At 42.8% G+C, this 22,560-nt stretch overlaps 1 protein-coding gene across 4 annotated transcripts in view; it reads left to right on the top strand.

The window, feature by feature from the left end:
* LOC111873556 overlaps window positions 1–22,560 on the top strand; it is a 111,644-nt gene that overhangs the window by 56,319 nt on the left and 32,765 nt on the right. For all 4 annotated transcript variants that reach the window (XM_023868360.1, XM_023868355.1, XM_023868356.2 and 1 more), the window contains 4 exons: window positions 5,551–8,105; window positions 9,509–9,927; window positions 20,975–21,122; window positions 22,412–22,515. In XM_023868360.1, the coding sequence (XP_023724128.1) occupies window positions 5,647–8,105; window positions 9,509–9,927; window positions 20,975–21,122; window positions 22,412–22,515 (3,130 nt within the window). In that variant the 5' untranslated portion in view covers window positions 5,551–5,646. The remainder of the gene's footprint in view (window positions 1–5,550; window positions 8,106–9,508; window positions 9,928–20,974; window positions 21,123–22,411; window positions 22,516–22,560) is intronic.

Genomic DNA, 22,560 nt, shown 5'->3' with positions numbered 1-22,560 from the left:
GATGTTTAGTTTGTGTGTGTGCGTTTTTCTGTGTTTGTGTACAGGTAGAGGCCTTGCGACGAGCTGATCACCCGCCCAAGGAGTCATACCGAACGTGTAAGATTTAGAAAAACCGAAGTGAACGGAGAAGTTCATGGAGGTAGGCCTAGGCCCACTGGGGCTGTAGCGCCAAGGGAAAAAATATTTCACCTCCTACTTGAATCAGTTTTGCTGGAATTTGGTCACTAACTGGCGATTTATACCTTTTCAACTTTTCAGTAGCAATTTCAACCTCAGAAGGACTAGCAGCAAATAGTAACAGCTCAGCTATATGTAGTTCTATCTGCCTAACTCGATGTACATTCAATAACTGAGAGAAGTAGTTCCTCCACCTATTCAAAATGTTGTGGGAATCTGCAAGCAGATCACCATTCTCATCCTTCACTAAGTTACTTATAGGTTGGTAACCCCTCTTACAGTCATTTATTCCTCTATACAAGTCTCTAATGTTCTTGTTCTTACTGTTCATTGCAAGCTCATCAATTTTGTCTTTCAGATATTCCCTCTTTTAGTTCCTGAAATGCCTGCTGGTTTCACGTCTTATATTGTTCAGATTATCCCCATTTAACGCGCTTGGATCCTGTAACAACTGCAGTCTGGCCTGCTTTCTTTGTTCTAATCTGAGCGAGCAACCTTCGTCGAACCATGGCTTATGCTTCTTGAGATCGTAATAATCTAGACTCTGATTGGCTGAAACTTTTATATCCTCTCCAGTGGTTTCCAAAATATCCACCTCAGCGTTTAAGTTTTCCAAAGCTGCGAAACTGTTTGAAATTTCAGCACAATACTGCCCTTTTCTCTCTACCTCTTTTAATTTCTTGAGATTGAACCTCTCCATATTAACTCTGTGTTGTTTTTGGAGAAAACTACACAGTGAGGAGCTTCATAACTTGCATTCTTCGACAAGTATAATAGGTATGATCACGTCAAGGAGGAAGAAATGGACAGGGCATGGGGGAGAAGATGAATACAAATGTGATATTGGTGGGAAAGCCAGAAGGAAAGAGATCACTAGGAGGACCAAGACGTAGGTGGGTGGACAATATAAATATGAATCCACATAACTCGTGCTCGTGCGTCAGAAGCTTACTGCTGCCGGAAAATCAGGACCTGGAGCTGATATCTGTTGTGAAGAAATGCGAAGGCTTTGTATGCAAACCAGTTTGGGCGTCCACTTCGTCAGCTCCAGATCCTGATTTTCCGGCAGCAGTAAGCTTCTGACGCACGAGCACGTGTAATGTGGACGCGCCTTTAGAGAAATGGGATGGTATGGCTTGGATTGATCTGGTTCAAGATATGGACCAGTGGAGGGCTGTTGTGAACACTGTAATGAACCTTCTTGTACCATAAAATGCTAGGAAGTTCTTGAGTAGCTACTTGACTGGCAGCTTTTGAAGACGGGCTCAGCGCCTTGAAGTTCGTTAGCTACAAGTAATTTTAATGAGTGGAGGGGCTAGGAAAATTAGATTGCAAACAAGAGATGCATATACGGTTTTAATGAGAGAACCTCAGAGTAAGAGACAGGATACTGCTGGGTTGCTAAATATTAGTGGTATGAGTTCGGAAGGAGGAAAGGACTGAGCTTGAGTGGTATCCTAAGAGATGCATCTCAGATAATACGGTACAAGTGTGACACAATCACACTCGGGATTGGTGATACCACAAGCCTCCGACGGTGTATATGGTCTCCATTTGGTCGGGTCATGTAAATTGCTACAGGTCCACGCCAGCAAAGTTCCCAGAGTAGTGAGACAATAAAATACGATCATGAGTCCGACGGGTCTCGGAACCAAGAATTGTGTTGTCGAGGACCGGCAGAATTTTACCTGACTGGAAACATAGTGATTATTGGTCTCCAGTCCCTCAGGACTCATGGCCATATTTTACTGTCTCCCGACTCTGGGAGTCGTGCAACTCGTATATGGTCTCGGTACTGGAAACGTTATTAAGTAATCCACGAAAGAAGGAGCAGCAGCCTCTGTTTGCTTCGACATAACAGTAACCCGGCTAGTATTCAGTTGCCAACACATTTTTATATCCGTGGAAGTGAGATTTATTACGTCTGTTGGCCGATGTTCGTGGACAGATGCCCACCAGACGAAGTTCTAAGTTATATCCTATGGCGTGTGTGTAAAACCGCGCGGCGATGAAACATGTTTCCAAAAGCCGTAAAACATTTTGTGCGGGCGATAGTAATTTCATGGTGCGGGATGTGGCTCATAAGACACTACGAACTGCGAATCACTGGGCTGTGTATAGAGATTTGGCGATAGAGCTTGTTCAGATATTTGTTAGATTCTTAGATTGTTCAACAACTCTGTTTCAACTGCATGGAGTTGTAACATGTAATTTAGTCCATAATATTAACGACTAACACAATAGAAAATGTCAATAATTGACGAGTTAAAACAGGAGTTGCATAACTCCCAGAGTCTTGGGACAATAAAATATGGTAATGAGTCCCGTGGGACTCTGAAACAATAATGACTGTGCTGGCGAGGTCCAGCAGCAGTTTAGCCGCCGACTGACAAGGTAAACAGGCAAATATCAAGATTAATATTTAATATTCAGAAAATAAAGGTTAGTATGAAACGAATAATGCCTCAAGAACTTTTGAAAGTTTTCGAGTTAATTTCAGTTTATCGAAGAAACAGTAACACAGTTCGGTGGGATGATATAGCGGTGCTGGAGATCTTACTGATATTACCATATTTAATGAAATGTTGTTAAATGTTTATAAATGCATTTGAATTTAGAATGTTACGACACACGTAGATTCATGTCTCGGTAGAGTTTCGACATTTCAACCGCAACATACCGTATACTGTCTAAAGTTTGCCAGCGAATACTATATATAATGTTTTTAAGTAATGATTGCAGTCCAACAGTCCTCGAATTTGTCTAACCGATGTGGATATCATAATATTTTCTTCATTTAGTGTAACAGAATATAACCAAGGCTGTGGTTTTCTGGGTTAAACGTCAAACCGCATGAGGCTGTAACACCGAACACCACAAATTTATTTCCTTACAGCCATGAAAATCCCAAGTGAATGTTGGATTTTAGGTCCTCACAGCGATGATTGTGAAGAGTTCCACCTTATGTGATATGACACCGTATAGTCCGGTGAATGTCAACTGACATTTCGGAGTGAACATGTCACCTCAATTTTCAGGGTGGAAGAGTAAAGCAAGAAACCAACATGAAACAGGCAGCAAGTGTAAGATTTGAGGGCTTCACAGCGGTGACTATGAAGGATGCCATCTTCTGGGATGTGGCGCCGTGTAGATCTTGTGTGAACCGACGTTTCGGAGGAACTTATCGCCCCCATCTTCAGGGTTTAAAAATCCGCGAGCGAGGAACCAGCGTTAGCAGGTAGCTGCAGTAGTAGTGTGTTCTTTGGCGTACACCTCAACCCTGAAGATTGTGGCGACATATTCCTCCGATAGGTCTGTTGACTTTCACCGGACTGCACGGCACTGTATCGCAGAAGATATAATATTTTCATAAATCCCATTAGAAATGTATCTCGTACTGTGAACGAGAAGATCCGGGCTTCTGTATGATTTGGACTCTTGACCTCGCCGAAATCAGCTTAGATCTTGTCCTTTGAGACACTGTTTCACGCAAACACATAGCGGTCGCATCCGGAATCCGACGGAATGCTTTGCTTGTGACTGAGTTTCTCTGCAAGTAAATCACTTTCATCACACCGGATGTCGCGGTTCTCGTCAATCAATGCTAATAGACTATTTCACTGCAAAGTAATGGATAGGCTTACTTATCGCAGATCGGAATTACTTTGATCCGTTTGTTTAGTTTTTAATACAGTTACTGGGAGATTATGTTATCGAATGATCGATAATAATTTATTATCTGTGGAATTTGGGCCGCGCCATAGCTCAAGCGGTTAGTCGCTGGCTTCCCACCGCGGCGATCTGGGTTCGATCCCGGGTCTGGTCAAGTGGGATTTGTGGTGGACAAAGTGGCGCTGGGGCAGGTTTTCTCCGAGTACTTCGGTTTCCCCTGCCAATCTTCATTCCACCTTTATTTGAACGTTTTTTCCTTCACTGTGCTTAGTGCATAAGAAAATGTAGCCTCTAAAAACTCTGAAGTTACTTTCTGTACACTCTGTACTAGTATAGAGCGACTGCCTATGGGTTCGACCACCGAGGGTTCGGAGTTCGAGTCGCAGTAGGGTCAATTTTCTCTTCTCCACGTGCTCCAGGCCGGCTTTGGGGTCCACCTAATCTACACAATGGATACTGGGGGCTCTTTCCCCAGTGGTAAAGCGGCCGGGGTGTTAAGCTGACCACTCACCTCCATCTGGTGCCGAGGTCAAGAAGACTTGGGTCCATGCATCCACTCCCCTATACGCCTTCATGGCGTAGTGCTTGCTAAGTTAAGTACAGGGACAACTTTACCTTTTTACCTTACCATACGTACTACATGCTCTGTCAACCTGATTATTGAGAGATATGAGGAGTAGATAAAAAGTGCGTTGACAGTTTATCAATCTGGATCATGGTAAGAGTTTAGTCTGGTACTCCTCTGGCACTGTCCTAAATGCAAATTTTCTTGTTAACTGCACGAGGTTTTCCTTCCCATTAACGGATTAATCTCTCCCATTCAAAAATAATTTTGAAATTATTAATCGGACTCGGTAGGACTCTTCGACGGGTGGTCAGCCCCTCGTAAAGCCCCTGCCTACACCAGACAACACAAACACAGAAGAAACACAGACATGAATGCCTTGAGTGGGATTCGAGTCCATGATTCCAGTGTTTCAGCCGGAGAAGACATTTGGTGCCTTATACCAGTGTTTCTCAACCCACAGGCCCTCTTCCTATAGAAAAATGAATTTACAGGGTCGCGGCCTCACAAAGATTGAGAACCACTTTCTAAGGGGGCCCATGAGTATGAAGGATGAGCCATAAAACTGGCCCTAGCACTGCGACCTTCAATGGTCTATTATGCTTTAGGGGGCCTATACACGTACATTCTTCATAGTCACCGCCGTGAAAACATCAAATCTTACATTTCTACCATATACCTTATAGTTTCATCTGTGACATGGAAAATATTTTACCTCTTGCACAACATGAAGGATGAAGTGGTATTTTCAGATGCTTAATGTATCTGCCATTATCAAGACAATGTCACTATATCACTTAAAAACCCCCTCTGTTCCTGCAAGATGACAGTGTCTGATCTGGCTGGGGAACTTTACAAGACTTTGTAAGAGTTGAGGTTTTCACGACGGTGACTATGAACAAAGAAGTCTTCTGGGATATGGCGCCATGTAGATGCTTTCTTCTTTAGCAGACTTTTTTTCCCCTGGCGTAAAATTTTGGTGTAGGGATTGTTTGCTTGTCGAGTTAGTTCATTGTTGCGCGCAGTCAACTGGATTTTTTTAATAGCTTATTAATTTAGTTTAATATTTTGGGATACAACATGCTTGGGTCACTCATTATTCCATAGAATGTACAGCAAGTGCTTTCTTGTTGCAGGATGGCTGACTCATCCGATCGATTTCCTCTGCAGACGTTTCTGTAAAGAGAAGTGGATGGCTTCAACCGTTTCGCCTTCTGCCGCTGGTTCACAGGATGAGGGCAAAGAAGCTAACAACAGGAGAGGAGGACGGGGTGATGATGGTGTTGAAGGGAGCGAAACATATTTCTAGTTCAATCTCCGCCGATGGCCAATTAAAGGCATCGGCCCAAACTTCCTTACATAATTGGAGATCTCTGGACAGTAGAACTGGTGTTTCTGCTGACAGTGTCAACTCTGCAGCCAGGAACCATACACTGGACAATAAACATTCAAATTCTCATCAACAAGAGAGAAAAGTTATATGTGGAAAGTCAAATTTTCTAAGTCGGTTTATAGAATTTCGAATAAACGACAAATTGTGTAAGAAGATGACGTCAGGTGCCGAAAATGATAATGAGGAGTCTGGGAGTGTGGGAATTGGAAACCTATCTGTTTTGGTGGATGACTCAGTTAGTGAGAGCCACGCTGCTATCGATCTTTTTGCTGATGGTATAGACTCAACGGAGTCAGAGATATCACCCCATCAGTTAGATAACGATTCCATGGAGATAAAAGGGAAGTTATCTGGTTCAAATATGACGAACGTAGATAATGACTGGATGGTACAGAGTGAAGATTTTTCATTAAAACAGTTTGAAGTGAACACTGATAGGAACACAGTGATTGGCGACCCTGTTACGAACGTTCATTACAAAATTCCTGCAATTCGTAGAGTGGAGGAATTAAGGATACGCATTGAAGGCAATGTAGAGAACAGGAATTATGGAAAGGAGCGTAAGAATGTTCACTCCAAAGTAAAGAACTGCAGAAACGAAGGCCCTGTGAAAAAAATTGCTACCGAGTCGCAAGAAGATGGCCCCAAATTAGAGAGTAAACGGGGTAGTTCGAATACAAAGGAAAGTCCTCGGAAAGTAAGTTTCAAAGTGCGCAGCAGTTCTAATAACGGGAGGTTATCTTCATCGTGCATGTCGTCATCAGGATCTAGGCGCTCCTCGACGCTGAATAAGGGACTACTTGCAGACGCGAGGACTCCTAACTTGTCCAGCAAGGTGGCCGCTCTAGCTTCCAAGTTTAATGCGATAATTCTTGAAAATAAAGAACAGCGAAGCGTTGAGATTGTCCAAAATGATTCCAAGAAGAAGCTCTTGGTGATTCCCCAACTCGGAGCAGGGTCGATAACTACTGCATCCAAGAAACAACCACCAACAGAAAAAATGGCAGTCTGCAGAAGAAACAGCAGTAATTCAAAACGAGAGAGTTCGTTATCAAACCATGGGAATAATGCAAAGGTTGCATCTTTGGGTGTTGCACTTAGAAAACATTCGTCGGCCAGGCAACCTGTACTGGAAACAGACAATAGTCAGAAGCCTTCTAATAACAGCAATACGAAGGAGTGCAAACGAAGGATCAACGTGCCATACCGACCATTAGCTGTTGGATCAAAAAGTGGCAGCGTAAAAGCTGCAATTCAGATATTCGAAGAGAACGCTACGGCGTCTCCGTCGGCAAAAAATAGTGCAGTGGTTTCAGCAGGAAAGAAAATCATTGTAAGGGACTGTAGCGTAGATGCGTCAAAACAGTCACCAGAGAGTGCTGACGCTAGGAAAGAACCGAAATATCCTAGAGTTATATTTAAACGGGATACCACTTTAGTGCGCGTGTCTCTAGACTGCGAAGACGTATGCAATGGGGGCCGAACTCCCAAAGAGGTTGAAGACAGTATCAGTACCCAAACCAATCACTGCCAAACGTTAACATCGGAATTACCACGTGGTAATTGTGAAGAAGGAAAAGAAAATGTTTGTGTGAAACACAATATTCAGGGTAAAAGTAATCAAAATGTTACAGTGGTTACAGTTAAGGGAAGTTCGGGACAGAACGAAAAGGAACAGAAACAAACAAAAAGCAAACCTGCAGTGCCGGTCAAGAAAGTGACAGGAGAACAAATTCGTAAAAGTGTACCTTTTTCTAAAAAGAGCAGTAAGGATTCTAGTTATGCGAAGGTAATATCCAGTTCGGAGAATATTTATAGAACTGTAAGCAACGTCCTTGTGGCCGAAAATACTTCCGCTCGATATGATAAACTTGCATTTCCACAGAGAACACCAGCATTATCAGAATCCTCAATAAATAAGATTTCCACGATACAGGAAACTGAGAACTCGCAACAAACAGACAGAGAATTAATGGCCCCGAATAGATCTTTCCTGTGGGGAGCATCACCACCAGGCACCAGCACTCGAACACAAGATGACCAGTCCACCGTACCTGTACCAGAAAACAAAGACTCTGGATCTGCAAGTCCGGAGGGTTCTGTGCATGAAACAAATGACAATACTGATTATATATATGATGATGTTTATCCGCCGTTTGCTGTTTCTAATGAAACTTCTTCCATACATCCGTATTCTATGGTTGACTCACAAGATGATGACGTGTACGATGACGTAGGTCCTCCCGTCAATGAAGAGAAACAGTCTCCAAGGATCCCTCAAGTTACAGTTTCAGTCAGGTGAGTTGTCAGGGTGACTACAATAAATGTGATATTAGTGAGAAAGTACGCAGTCAATAATACTCGCATGTGGCCAACCTGCTGATGTCTGAGCATTTGTTTTGTAATTTCGAAACGCAAGAAGTCTGATTAAATAACAACGTTCAAAGTTAGACTTGAAAGGATTCTGATGATGGTCTATACTGTACTTCTTTTGGCTTATTTTGGACGTCACCCATCGTCTGGTATGTAAAAGACAAAAAACCACGACGTTTCGGAGGCTGGATCTGTCTCCGTCTTCAGGTGGATAGGGAAGGATAATCCTACTCAGTTGGGCCCCTTAGAAAGAGCTAGTCTCAATCACTGGACCAATCACTCCTGAAGACGGAGACATCCAGCCTCCGAAACGTCGTGGTTTTTTGTCTTTTACATACCAGACGATGGGTGAAGTCCAAAATAAGCCAAAAGAAGTAACGTTCAAAGTGCCTGACAGATTTCACTCTCGATACTCGGTAATGTAGGCCTACGCTACATTTCGTCGAGTTAATTTAATGGCGTAACTTCGTTAGTTTGACCAAATTAATAGAACTGTCAGATTTTGGTGGAACTTGATACGCTTCGTTTGTATTGTATGATTGTTACCATGTGTCCGTTCCGTTCGTTTTAATGCATTTTAAGTCTGACATTACTTTCGGACGTAAATGCATTTTGTGGCATTTCACATGAGAGAAAAGGAGCTTTAATTATAGTTTTAGGTATCCATAAAATGCGTGTCTTATGTCGTATACAATATTTGCTTAATATTGGGGTGATTTCGAGAAAGTCACTAGTCTATTAAACAACAGATCTGTCTACAAATGCCCTTTCGAAAGCGTTAATCCAGAATTACCAAAATCTAGCACCTGATATCCGCTCGGTATCATTACTGAGAAAGCAGATGGGAACCATGCGTAAACCATAGAAACAAAGTCAAAGTAAAAGTCACATTGCTACTGACAGCCAGCCAGTCAGTCACTAAGGCTTGGTGTCGAGCCCATCTGGGGCTCATGACCAAATATGTATTACTGTTGGACAGTTAAGGTCTTGTTTTTTGTGGGGCGCCATCTCTGACTAGAGGACTGGTATTTCTTTTGTATAGTGCTCCCCTTGCCAGCGCAGTCTTTCTCGGGACTCCCGACCATATTTTACTGTCTCAGATTTGAGACTTCCCCTTTTCGTCGCCTCCTCCGACTCGCAGGTTCACGGTGGAGGTATTCAGCTCCTCCTCCACAAGGGTTCGAAGACACAATTTTAATTTCATACGCAATGATGCATTTCCCGTTCTTTTTCTGTTTTATTTCGGTTTGTGTCAGGGCCGCAGTTTGTTCTAACTGATAGAGAAGGATAAAAGTGGTCATGGAGTCTTAAGAAGCTCTGTTTTGCAGTAACTGTGCCGACGGCGATGGAACAGAGAGTGGTTATGACTACTGCCACGGTTCCACGGATCCTTCATTGGACCAGAACTATGATGATTGTGACGGTGAGGGTTACCAGTGTATCGGTGAGGATAATTCCCACGAGGATGCAGAATCCAACATATACGACGACGTCAAATCAGTGACGACGCTAAGGATGTCGGACGACGTGGCGTCTGTGAGCAATTGCTATGAGTCCATCTACTCCGGTTCAGATGGTCACATGGCAACTGATGGCAGGACGACCATAGACTGCAGTGCCATGACAGCCGGCGGATCATCACCTTCCAGCAGTATCGGCAATCACAGTTTCTGTGATCAGAGCAACAGCTTGTATGGTGTTGGTGGGTCGAGGTTCGATTCAGCATCAGTGTCGCAAGCTTCAACAGGTAGGATAAAGCTTTCTGTAGAGCGAGCAACCGGCACATTAATATCAATATGTACGGAGCCATGGTAGGGGGCTGTGGGTTTAATGTGCCCCTTACTGAATGACGATATCTAGTTCTTTTCTGGCAGATTAAGCACAAAAGAAATGCATGGTGATAGGTCATTTATGTTTGTATGAACTACTTAGCTACTCATGGAGCTGAGCCCTTCGGAGGAGCCGCCAATTTTGCAGCTATTCAAGAACTTCGCAGTGTTTTTTGGAACCCGAAGGTTCATTACCGTGTTCACAAGAGCCCTCCACTGGTCCCTCTCCTGCGCCAGATCAGTCCAATCCATCCCATCCTATCTCTCTCTTAAGATCCATTTTACTATTGGCCACCCACCTACGCATTTGTCTTCCCAGTGGTCTATTTCCTTCTGGCTTTCCCACCAATATCCTATATGCATTCATCTCCCCCATTCGTGCTACATGCCCTGCCCGTCACATCCTTCTTGACTTGATCATTCGAATTATACTTGGAGAAGAATACACGTTATGAAGCTCCTCCAGCGTAACTAAATTTGTAATTAACTCGCTTTTGTGATGTGTCAGTATATAAATATGTTTTGCTTTCACTGTTATACAGATTCAGGTACCTGCAATTTCTCTATTACTTATTAAAAATAATTGACAGTGCATCCTCGGTTTTTATTGGCTGAATTGTTACCTTCTGGAAATACAGATTTTTCTAGATCTTGCAAGCACAATGCTGAACCTTCGGATTCCATAATAGGCCGGGAATTTCTCGACTAATTTAGCTAGTGTTAGCTTCTGCTTCATGCAGTTCGTTAGAAATTCTGTGCGTATTTTAACTGTACTTTTTTTGCACAATGGATATTCTTTGTGTATTTAAGTTATTGTCTGCTGTCTAAAAACGTAAAAATTATAATATACAAAACTACAATTTTGTCTGTGGTTCTCTATGGACGTGAAACTTGACCTGTGACATTAAGGGAGGAACATAGACTGAGGGTGTTGAGGTGAGTATTTGGACCGAAGAGAGGTGAACTGACGGGAGGTTTGTGAAAACTGCATAATGAGGCGCTTCGTAACCTGTACTCGTCCCCAAGTATAATTAGAATGAGCACGTCAAGGAGGATGAGATGGACGAGGAATGTAGCACGAATGGGGAGAAGAGGAAGGATATAGGATATTGGTGGGAAAGTCAGAAATCAAAAGACCACTAGGAAGGCCAAAACTTAAGTTGTTGACGTAGGCACTATGGTGGATAGGTACCAGCGTTTCGAAGGAATGTGCTACCTCCATTTTCTGGCCTGAAGATGAGTACATTTCTCCGAAATGTTGGGACCTATCTACCAAACTGCATGGCGTCACTTTCGTAAGACCATAATCTTCATAATAACCGTTGTGAGAACTGTCAGATTTCACAAGTTATGCTTAGGTTCTGCATAATTCTTTCATCGCTTCATGCATTTAATTTCCTGATATTTTAGTGTATACCTCGTAATTTGTTTTGTCATTTCAGTGTCTTCACAGAAAACAGATGTAATTTTCTTTTATTCTAAATAATAACACCCTGTGTATAAAAAATGTCAATACACAGAACTTGATGTTCTGGAACAACCTTTGCAACTTTCAACAGCTGGCAACACATCTCAGTGAAAACGGAGACAGTTTTCATTCCACATGACGTGTTGCGCCATAATGTTCGCTTTCACCAGTGTATATAAGGGTGCTGGATTGCTTCACGTATCTACCCTTGTAAGAATGTACAGAATACACATACTAATGCACTGCACCTTGTAGCTATGACAGTGTGTTGAACACGTTGGTGATGCTGCGTGGCAAATCCTTCACGTGTGTCTGTTATGCTTCAGGGGAGACCAAATCCCGGCACTCCCGTATACCGTCATGAAAACGCCAAGTGTAAACAAGTTCTGGGAAGAACTGATCATCTACTTTACTTGATACGACACGGATCGCATAGAAAACGACGTGTCCAACAGTACGAGTATATATATTTTTGCGTGTGCATTCTTTGCTGCGGTAATGCTTTTACCTAGCCGTTGCCTAGCAACGATAGGAGATACACATACGGACACAGTGATGGGAGAGATTTATGAAGTACACCATTCATATGGGGGGCACGCGTTAGCATATCTGGTTGAGGCACTATGCTGCAAGCCAATAGGTCGCGGGTTCGATTCCCGATGAGCTGGTTTTTAGTTGACCTAATCCTTCCAGCCGCACTATGGCCCTGGGGTCGACTCAGCCACTAACAGAAATGAGTACCAGGAATCTTCCTGGAGGGTAAAGGGCGACAGGCGCGTGAGGGTGGCAACCTCACCGCCATATGTGAACCGTGTGTCTAGAAAATGTGGGAGCCTCGACGTCTCACAGCTCTATGGACCTCCGAGGCCTGGCACAGGGATAGCTTTACCGTTACCTCTTTTTACGGCATTGATATGGGCTCAGGTGCCATGATATACATACCAGGTTCCATAAAGATTGGTTCAGGCATTCGAAAGTTAATGGAAGGGGGAACACAGACAGCATGGAGATGGCATAAGCCTACTTTCATTGTTTCAAAATAAGAGAAACATGCTAAAAACACCTTGTCCGTTGGACTACGAGCTGTTTTTGCTGTAGGATAGGCTACTTTTCAAGAGCCCAGTTTATAGTAAACGGATAGGAACAAAAATAAAAATGTATTCATGCTGCCACAAAAATAGGAGCACACAGAAAATCGTGGTTCAATGGTTGGCTCTCATATTTCCCATTTTCCCATGCTCATTGCCTCATTTCTATGAATGCAAATAACATGCAGTTTTTGTTATATTTTATTTCTCCATTACGCAGTGAGGGGATATAATTGTTCATCTAATTCAGTAACCTGAAAGTTATTGGCTGCTTCTTTCACTTCAGTTAAACACTCGGGGCACACGTATCCATTAGAGCCTCTCTCCATTGACGTCAGCAGAACCGCGGTAGGCCCGTACTCACGTGACAGAGTGACCACAAGCAAACCAGTGTTGCCAATAATACAGAAATCGGGAGTGGTGGAGCTTCGTCAGAGATCACGAAAGTAGTTTCTCAGTTACAAGACCTACATTCGAAGCCATGTGTTGATCCTCTTAGCCCTGGCGTTCGTGTCTCTATGAAGGTGTGTTTTTTTAAATATGTTTTATTTTCCAATTGAAAGAATCCGAGTCGAATCCGTCTCATCAGCCGTTTCAGTTCCTCAGTCAATATAAATGTGGCACAGCGTTTTTCGATAATTTAATACCATCGATTCTCATTTATATTGTCACGTGTATGAGTGACCACAGACGGGGTTTGGATTGGTAATTGGATTTATTGATCACTCACAGATCGTAACTGCAAGCAGCTATAGCGCTATCGCTAATTCACACGCTATGAAGTTCACTGCAGCACATACTGAGTCTTCTGTCTTCTGTGTCTTCACAAGTCATTACCAGGTAACGGCTTTCAACGGCGGACTTTCCCCTTTCTCAGGGTTTCCGAATTATCCACGTGCCTCAGCTGTCAGCTTCTAGCAACAAACGCTCATAAGGACTGAACTGCGGTTCTCTAACTCGCCAACCAACTCTTTCACTTCCCTGCACTGCACTGCACTGCACTGCACTAACTCTCACTAATTGCCCGCTTATAACATCTCGGGACGGGCCGCACAGAAAGCATCGTTCCTCTGTTAGTCCATTGGTGCATGTTAGGAGTCTGTTGCCTAAAAGCGGGCGTTGTTTACAGAGTCACTGCTTAGCAACGGGTCAGCATGCTACAGGTGCCACTACAGTGTTAAGAAAGCCGTAGCGAAGGAAATATTTTGTGCCTTAGCCTTAGACCTCATTAATGTTATCTAATCTAATTTTATCAAAGTCGTTCAGATCAACTTTCAAGATTACAGTCTTCTGGCATTTTTAACGAGGCATATCGAACAGTTAATTCTGTCAACTAACTCTATTCATTAGCCGGTCACGGTAGCCGAGCGGTCTAAGGCATGCACTGTCCTCGCTCCCTCGGAAGCCGGGATCGTGGGTTCGAATTCCACTGAGGGCATGGATGCTTGTGTTCGTTTTTCCGTGTTTGTGTACAGGTAGAGGCCTTGCGACGAGCTGATCACCCGCCCAAGGAGTCCTACCGAATGTCTAAGATCTAGAAAAACCGAAGTGAACGGAGAAGTTCATGGAGGTAGGCCTAGGCCCACTGGGGCTGTAGTGCCAAGGGGGAAAACTATTCATTAAGCCTTACGATAAAAAAGTCTGATCCCGAAATTCAGCAAGAGATTGCATTGTACGTGCCAACGTATTTCCTTACCCGGGAACGTAATTGGTATAGCTGAGCGGTAAGGCATACTGTCCAACAGGCAGTAGTCGGCAACGTAATGAGTGTTATTCATGTNTCTATCATATACATTGTCAACGGTTAAAATATTAAAATTGTTCAGGATACCACATCGCTACGTCGCCCCTCACTACGTCAGTCACGCCCATTCTCCTTTGTTGGAGCACTCCTTCACTATCTTGTGTGTTGTGCTTTTGTTGTGTCGTGCTCCTGCGACTGCGTGTGTTATACTGTTGGGCTTCCTGGGTATGTGTGTGTGTTCTCACATGGCATGCAATGAACTGGTTTGACGTGGACAAGTAAGCACCTGAAGATGGCATTATTATGCCGAAACATGTAGTGCGAGGGAAAGGAGATAAATGAATGTATGCACTGCAAGACGGATTAAATAAATCATGGAGTGTTATTCATTTGTCAGGAATACTATGAAGTACTTCGTACTATTTGAATACTGTATACTTTAAGTTTATTTTTTTTGACGATGTTGTGACATGTTTAAGACTATTATTTTGAACTTCGCCGTCATCCAAAATATAAAATACGAGTACTAGTACGTTTTGTAAACTGGGTTCTGTTTTAGTCTTCCGGTGAATAGGATACGAAGGTAAAAGTACTCTGTTGGGCCTCTCAGGAAAGCTACTCTCAGGCTATGGCCGTGACTGTCTTCGTGTCCTGTTCACCTGAAGATGAAAACAGAACAAATTTCAGTAAAGCAGTATTTCTGATAAATTAGAACGTTATATGAAGCCCAGAACAATACAAATATTATGTTTTTGGACATTATGCATCATTCTGTTTTATCTAAAAACACCGTCCGGTTTACATTTCAAAACAACATTTCTGAAACATGATTCTGTCTTCGTCTTCAGGTAAAACCTACTCAGTTGAGCCCGATCGGTAGAGCCAGTCTCCGAAACGTTGTGTTTTGAAATATAAACAGGACGGTAAAAAGGTAAAGTTGTCTGTGCCTACCTAATTAAGCACTGTGCCATGAAGGCGTATGGGGGATTGGATTTATAGATCCACATTTTATTGACCTTGATACTAGTTGGGTGGTGAGTAGTCGCCTTCACGCGCCGGCCGCTTTACCCCCAGTGAAAGAGCCCGCGGTACCCATCGGATAGGAGGCTGGGTGGGCCCCATAGCCGGTATGAAGGACGTAGAGAAGAGAATATTCTTCACCCTACAGGGACTCGAACTCCGTCCCCTCGGTCGACCAGCCTGTATCCAGTCGCTATACCAACTACGCCACCCCGGTTCCCAAAATGAAAGAGTTGGAATTTAAATTAACTAAAATATTTCTTTTAAATTGACGTGGGTAATATTTCAAGTTTTGTGTTTTTGAGGAAACACATTTTCTTCTCCCGTAGGTATCCGGCTTGGTTTTGTTGTCTTCCTTCCGTATTGATGTTCTTGCCGGTGGATGGAAATGCCAGTGTTAGTGGATTTTTGGTGCAGTTGTGGTGCCAGTTTGGTGTTTTGTTGTTGTGGGAAGGCACTTGGAGCTGCTGATCATCTTGTCTTTGCAGAGGAACTTACGTCAGTTAAAACGGATGAAAATGTTAATACATTTGCCTTATACGTAGTTTACATATGCTTGCATTGCCGAAGTTGTCTTAGTACAGACGTGGAAGAATGTCTCGGTCACGAAACAGTGTGACCAGAGGAATCGTAGAAATTATAGGCCTAGAGAGACATGATGTTATGGTAACAGATGAGAGAAAGTTACTCTTACGCTGGTGTACACATTACCGTGCTTGAACTACGTGCGGTGTTATGTAGCTTAATCAACCACTCCTTGGACCTTGACAGTTTGGCCCCAGGGCCGTCATCAACCGACTGCAGGAGCGGTTTCTCTCTGCTTTCAGAAAGAACACCCATATTTCGTGTGGCAGATTTTCTTATGAAAGGTTGAGTTTCCCCATGCTACACTTTCTTGTACGTAGGCTAGCAACTTAGTGGCGCAGAGGCCTTCTTGATAAAGTGGTAATTGCTCAACTGATCAAGAAATTTCCCTCTCTTTATTGAGCTAGAAGGCACATAAAGTGAGCCGGGATAGCACAGTCGGTATAGCGACTGGCTACGGGCTGGACTACCAAGAGTTCGTAGTTAAAAAGAGTCCCGGCAGGATCAAAAATTTTCTCTTCTCCACGTCGTCCAGACCGGCTCTGGGGCCCACCCAACCTCCTATCCAGTGGGTACCGGGGGTAAAGCGACCGGGGCGTGAAGCTGACCACTCACCTCTAACTAGTGCCAAGGTCAAGAATGCTAGAGCTATACCTTCACTCTCCCATATGTGTCCATTGCATAGTGCACAAGGACATCTTTACCTTTTGTGAGGAAGAAATATTTGGTTATCTGCTAATAAAGGTGAAAAAGTATGGAGAAATTGTATTTCACTTAGATTTTATTTTTAAACAAGTTTGTCTTCACTTGAAATCAGTTCAAGATGTATCAGTGGACCTCAGTATCTCTTCACTGTAAAACCTCACCAGAGGTCTAAGATTTCCCCTTAATCATTTTCACTCTAATGCAATCACATTTCTTTTCTCTTGACCCATTGACTTGTTTCTTTCTGTTTTGCTTATTTACTTATTTCAACTTGTTTTAAAGGTCTTCGAAATAACTTGCAACTTCGAAGTTTCTCTATATGAATGTATTAATCTGTTTTTGTACTTACGACAACCATAACTTGGTGCTTTCGCAGCGAAAAGTTGCAAAAAAATGCGCCTATTATATTTGTATTGTCTGTCTATCCGCCTCTTCGCACATATCACTTGAGGAACCATTTAAGAAATTTTAATATTTTAAAACTTTGACATTATATTAAAATTTTACTTTGAGGGAGAGCCAGTAAATACACAAACGGATGTAAAACGCAAAACATGTGACATTCGAACCTGGAAAAAAAATTATTTCTCGACATATTCTCCACCAACATTCGTACACTTGTCACATCGCTTTGCCAATGCGTCGAAACCGACAACATAGAATTCTTTTGACCGCTCCCTCAGCCACTTCTGCACCTCCGTTTCAACTTCTTCGTCATTAGTGAAACGCTTGCCACCAAGTTGTGAACCGCTTTACGCGACAAACACTTCCCACCATAAACAGGAAACATTATTTTTATGAATATCATTTGCATTAAGTCATTTTGCCCACAGAAACGCACAACAGAACGTCTCTCTTCGATAATCCACTCCTCAAACACGGTCGCCATTTTAACTACTGAAATCAGCCTCTGAACATGCGGATGTGCGTCTGGTACCTAGACTGTCATGAAGCTGGACTGTGCTTCTACCTAGTGATACACATACAAAACGTATTACATCCATTGCAGCTATTTTACTTGAATTTGTGACTTATTTGCTGACTCTGCTTCGTGCGTAGCCTAGTTTTAGTAAAAACTGACTATGCTAGTGGGGTGGGACTAAGTCGCTTGTATTGCGGCCACTTCTGGCCTATTGTACCAAAAAACTGACTATACTTTATAGTGAAAACCTACGTGGTGCATTTCAGGTTTTCACAGGTTTATCTAAAGACGCGTCCACATTACTCGTGCTCGTGTGACTCGCTATGCTCGCGAGTAATGTGGACGATATGACAAGTCACGAGACAAGCAAATTTAAAAATTTTAATTTAAAAACTATAGCCAATAAATTAAAATACGACTACAGCCTATACACACTACGAGTAAATATACGGATCCTCACGCGCCGAAGCCTGGCGAGCAACTGAAGTAGTGCGGACGAAGATTTACGAGCACAAGTAAAAGCCAGACGAGTCTCCCGACGAGCACAAGCTTGGCGAGCACGAGTAATGTGGACGTGCCTTAAGAAAAATAAGGTCTTCTGGATTGTATTGCCATGTAGTTCGGAAGAAACATATCGCTTCCACCTTTAGGCTCGAAGAGTAAGCTGAGAAAGAAACCAGCAAGCAAGCGGTAAGCAGATCACTTGGCTTTTTGCGAGCTACACGGTAATACAACTCAGAAGTCCGTGTCCTTCAAGACCTAAGTGCATTTATGCACACATCTAGAGCGTAACTCGGTAAATATTTTGCGGAGAGAAAATGTTTTAGTAAACATGGAGATAAAATTCATTTTTCATTCCTGATGTACTTCTCCTGTAAGTCTTTCGGGTTTTAAAGCAGTTGAAATTAATTTTCATGTTGTGTCGTCTCATTGCACGAGAACCGTTCGACTGCTGTTGATCGTTCTATACATCACAGCATCGGAAGTTACCACTACGAAGGCCGCGCCATAGCTCAAGCGGTTAGTCGTTGGCTTCCCACCGCGGCGTCCCGGGTTCGATCACGGGGCCTGGTCAAGTGGGATTTGTGGTGGACAGAGTGGCACTGGTGCAGGTTTTTTCCGAGTAATTCGGTTTCCCCTGCCAATCTTCATTCCACCAATTTCTCCACAATCACCCTCACCTATCATCTTGGGCTGGTACAATAGGCCAGAAGAGGCTGCAATACAAGGGACTTAGTCCCACCCCAATAGCAATAAAAAAAACTTATGGAACTGCAAATACGGAGCAGCTACAGAGGAAGCTCGTCAGAATTGTTACACTGCGCCTACATTTTCTAAATCGTTCTATTTTAAAAGCCCGTTCTGTGGTCTGTTTTAACACGTCGCGTGACATAGACCTAAGATGTTGAAAGGTACCTATACCAGTACCTATGATATGCTTTAATTACGGCTTACGGACTATATACTCAGTTTCGCAATATTAGGGGAAACTTGTATACTTTCGCAGTACCAAGGACAAATGAGGCAAGCACGCAGACAGCTTTGAATTCTTAAAAGTAACACAATACACAGCTGCAAGGAATAGAGCTTAATTAGCATATTTGTTGTATCAAAGAAATATTTGATGTTGTCACGATTTTATGGAATGTGACTATAGACGGGGTTTGGAATCTGCAGTTGGATTTATTGAACACTTACAGATCATAACTACAAGTAACTATAGCGCTATCGCTAAGTCGCACATTTTACAGTTCACTATAGCACGTACTAAGTGTTCTTAGTCTGCTATATCCGCACCAGTCATTGTCTGGTGACGAATTCTAACAGTGTCATCTGTTTCCGTGCTCACGTTCTTACCGGCAGGCGATTATCTCACAACTAACGCATTGTTCCAACTATCCTGCACGAACAGCACAGAAGACACCATTTATCTGTTGCTGTGACGCCATTGCTTAGTAACAGTTGTATTTTTGCTTATCTCGCGGTCGTTGCCTGGCAACGGGTCTACATGCCACATTATGAATCGGGCATAACATTTATTGCACATCGTAGGTAATTAATAGACGTAACAGTTCCGCAGTGCCATTAGGGTAATTTCGTAATAGGCTGCTTTTTGCATATATATACACACACACACACACACACACACACCATTGTATATGAAATTTTTGGTCCTTCATAAATAATAGGGCTTTCAAGAATGTTGCTCCAGAATGTTTACACTATTTATTCGGATTCATCACCACTAAAGCATACAGAATTGCATATATTCAAGGATTTGTCTCTCCACTTTTCTTTGCAATATAAAACACATTGTCTCGTGTCGATTGCGCTTCGTCGCAAACCAGTAGAAGGGCTCAGTTGTGTAACAACTTTAGCCCCATGGCCAACTTAAACGACATTTCCTTCTTCAGAATTGGCACTTCCTTAGCCGGGGGTGAAGTGGTGAGCCTTGTCTTAAAATTATTGCGGAAGGTAATGTTGTATTCCTTCGAAGCCTGTCCACCCGTGTTGGTTGGTCACAGGACAGTTGTACTCACCTGGACTGGTTACCAGCATCGCTGAGTTGCCTAAAGAAAGTCAGAACTCGTTCTTAGGGTCATTAACTTTTTATGATGTGGATGTGTCAAAATAATTTTGAGGTTAAGTTCTTAATGAATAGCTGCTTCGTGTGACTCTGTGCTGTAGGCTAACTACAGGTTCCTTCGTCGGTAAAAGTCTACCAGATTGTACGGTATTACGTCCCAGAGTGTAGCAAGTACTCTTCAATTTCTTCGCTGTTACCTAAATTCTCAAGGAGATAGAACAAGAAGAAACAAAGTTTGTGAAAGGCCTTGAGCTGTAAGCATTGTTGAGGAGCAGTATTGTCTTTTAGCGAGCAGAAACCTGCTGTTGCGCCACGATCAGAGCGCCGGCCATGTTGTCCTCGTTCGAGGCACTACATGACTTACCTGTTTTGCATATATTTTTATAATACGTCGTGATCTGTAGGTAAGAGACTCTACCGTTGAGAAGCACTGTTCCAGATTATTCTCCTTATTATACAAATATGAGCATACTACGAACATATCTTCACTGACATTCTGTTAGGCAAACATCTAAGTATTTGTTCCAAGCTAATGCTGGCGACGGGCTGCAAATGTTCTGGCATTACAAATTGTACGAGGACCAGAGGGCAGCAGTGATGGACGCTTTGTCTGAGAACAGCAAGAAAGAATACCCAAAGTCAATTACAGAGTTCTTAAGGCTAGATGATAAAAAGATTTGCGCAAGGCATCTCCTACTTCATAAACAAAAACCCTGTAATTCTGAACACTGAATTTCCTTAACAGCGAAATAACCGACAGCAGTCTTCAGGAAGACCTTGCGGCATAGAGTAAAACCAAGAACATTGTGATATGATGATATAAATCTTTGGTTTCGATGTGCGCAGTGTCTGCTGAAGACGGTGCCCATGAGGTCCTGTCGTATCAGCTAACGTGTATGGGGTCTGGACAACCAAGAAGCGAGACGAGTGACGAGTGGGTGGACGTCGAAATGACTGACTCTGAGGGCGAAGGAAGTGAAGAGGTCGTAGCTGCGTAAGTACTTAATTATAGACTGAATAGTACTGCATTTTAACAGCACACGAACTGCCGGGGTATCGGAGAAGTTCAAGGCGAACTGTTGCTTTCTAGTGTTGATGACATCCAACCTGCCCCCCCCCCTTAAATGAATATTTGGGTCTCAGGAATGTTGCTGCATGGCGACACACAGTGTAAGTTAATTACATGATTTCTTAGGCTGTTTATAATCTTTCGTAGCAGAATTTCAAGCCCACAGTGGTTTAGTGGTGGTTCTCATCAAATTGAGAAATAAATACATATTGCTACTGCTGGAAATGCAGTGAAAGTCTTTTATTCTTCAGGAAAATTGACTGACGATATATCTGTCATTTATAACATTATGATAGTGTTTATTACAGGATTCTGTATTGTGTGGAAAGTGTTTGTTTCTTTCAAAGTTCTAATGGCCACTGAATTAATATTTTTCTAATAGGGATTTAAGATGTACGGTGTCATTTAGCTGTAATAAGCTGAGTGATTCTATATCCTTCCTGAGAAGTTATAGGTACTTAGCTGGTGAATAAATTCCTCGCCACTTAATGGAACTCTTTTAAGTCCATTACTGTGTTTACAAGAACCCATCACTTTTACCACTGGTGCTTAAGATGACCCAGATGAATCGAGCTGTCATCCTCACATGTTAGATGGCCCATTCTATGTTATGTCGAGGTCATTTCCCGTACATTCCGAATATAGAAAATATGGAATATATACTGTATTCGAGTATGTTTGAATCTGTTGCATAGGGAGGTAAGGTGATCAAGGAGGTCACTGGGCAGTTACGGATATAGTACATCATGCAAATGGGGTTCATGGGTCAAGAAAAGAAGCAATACTTGGTGCCCTGTCTTTGTTTTTATTTTATAAGTCTGTCTCTAAAAACTCCTCCATCCTGTTCTCGAGTGAATCGTATATAAATGATCGTAGGTCCGTACAGTAATCGGCGGCCATGCTTGGAAGGCCTGATGTTTGTGAGTGCACTGTCTTGTTATCAGGTTTCAGCTACTGATAAGGAGCGATAAACTCGTTGAAATAAGGTAACATTATTTCAGAACATTATTCGCTTTACTTTCTTTAATATGTAATGATCGGGAAACATAATATTGTTTGAAGAAAGCAGTCTTCTGGGATTTGGCACCGTGTATATGTGGTGCCAAATCCCAGAAGACTGCTTTCTTCATAGTCACCACCGTGAAAGCCTCAAATCTTACATAATATTGTTTGCCTTTGGTCAGGACAATAATATAGCATTTTCCTTCCTCTAGATGCCAGGGACGGCCTAGAAGCAGGAGAAGTCCAAGGCGGTCACGAAAAATGAGGAAGCAGTGGTCAAAATCTGCCCAGAAAGCTACTGGAAACCTAGTCGATGGTAAGTTGAAATGTTCTGTTTTATTTCTTTGTATTCGTATTTAAC

The sequence above is a fragment of the Cryptotermes secundus genome, unplaced genomic scaffold, assembly GCF_002891405.2.
Source record: "Cryptotermes secundus unplaced genomic scaffold, Csec_1.0 scaffold445, whole genome shotgun sequence".
Taxonomy (NCBI): domain Eukaryota; kingdom Metazoa; phylum Arthropoda; class Insecta; order Blattodea; family Kalotermitidae; genus Cryptotermes; species Cryptotermes secundus.
This window is presented reverse-complemented; position numbering and strand designations above follow the sequence as displayed.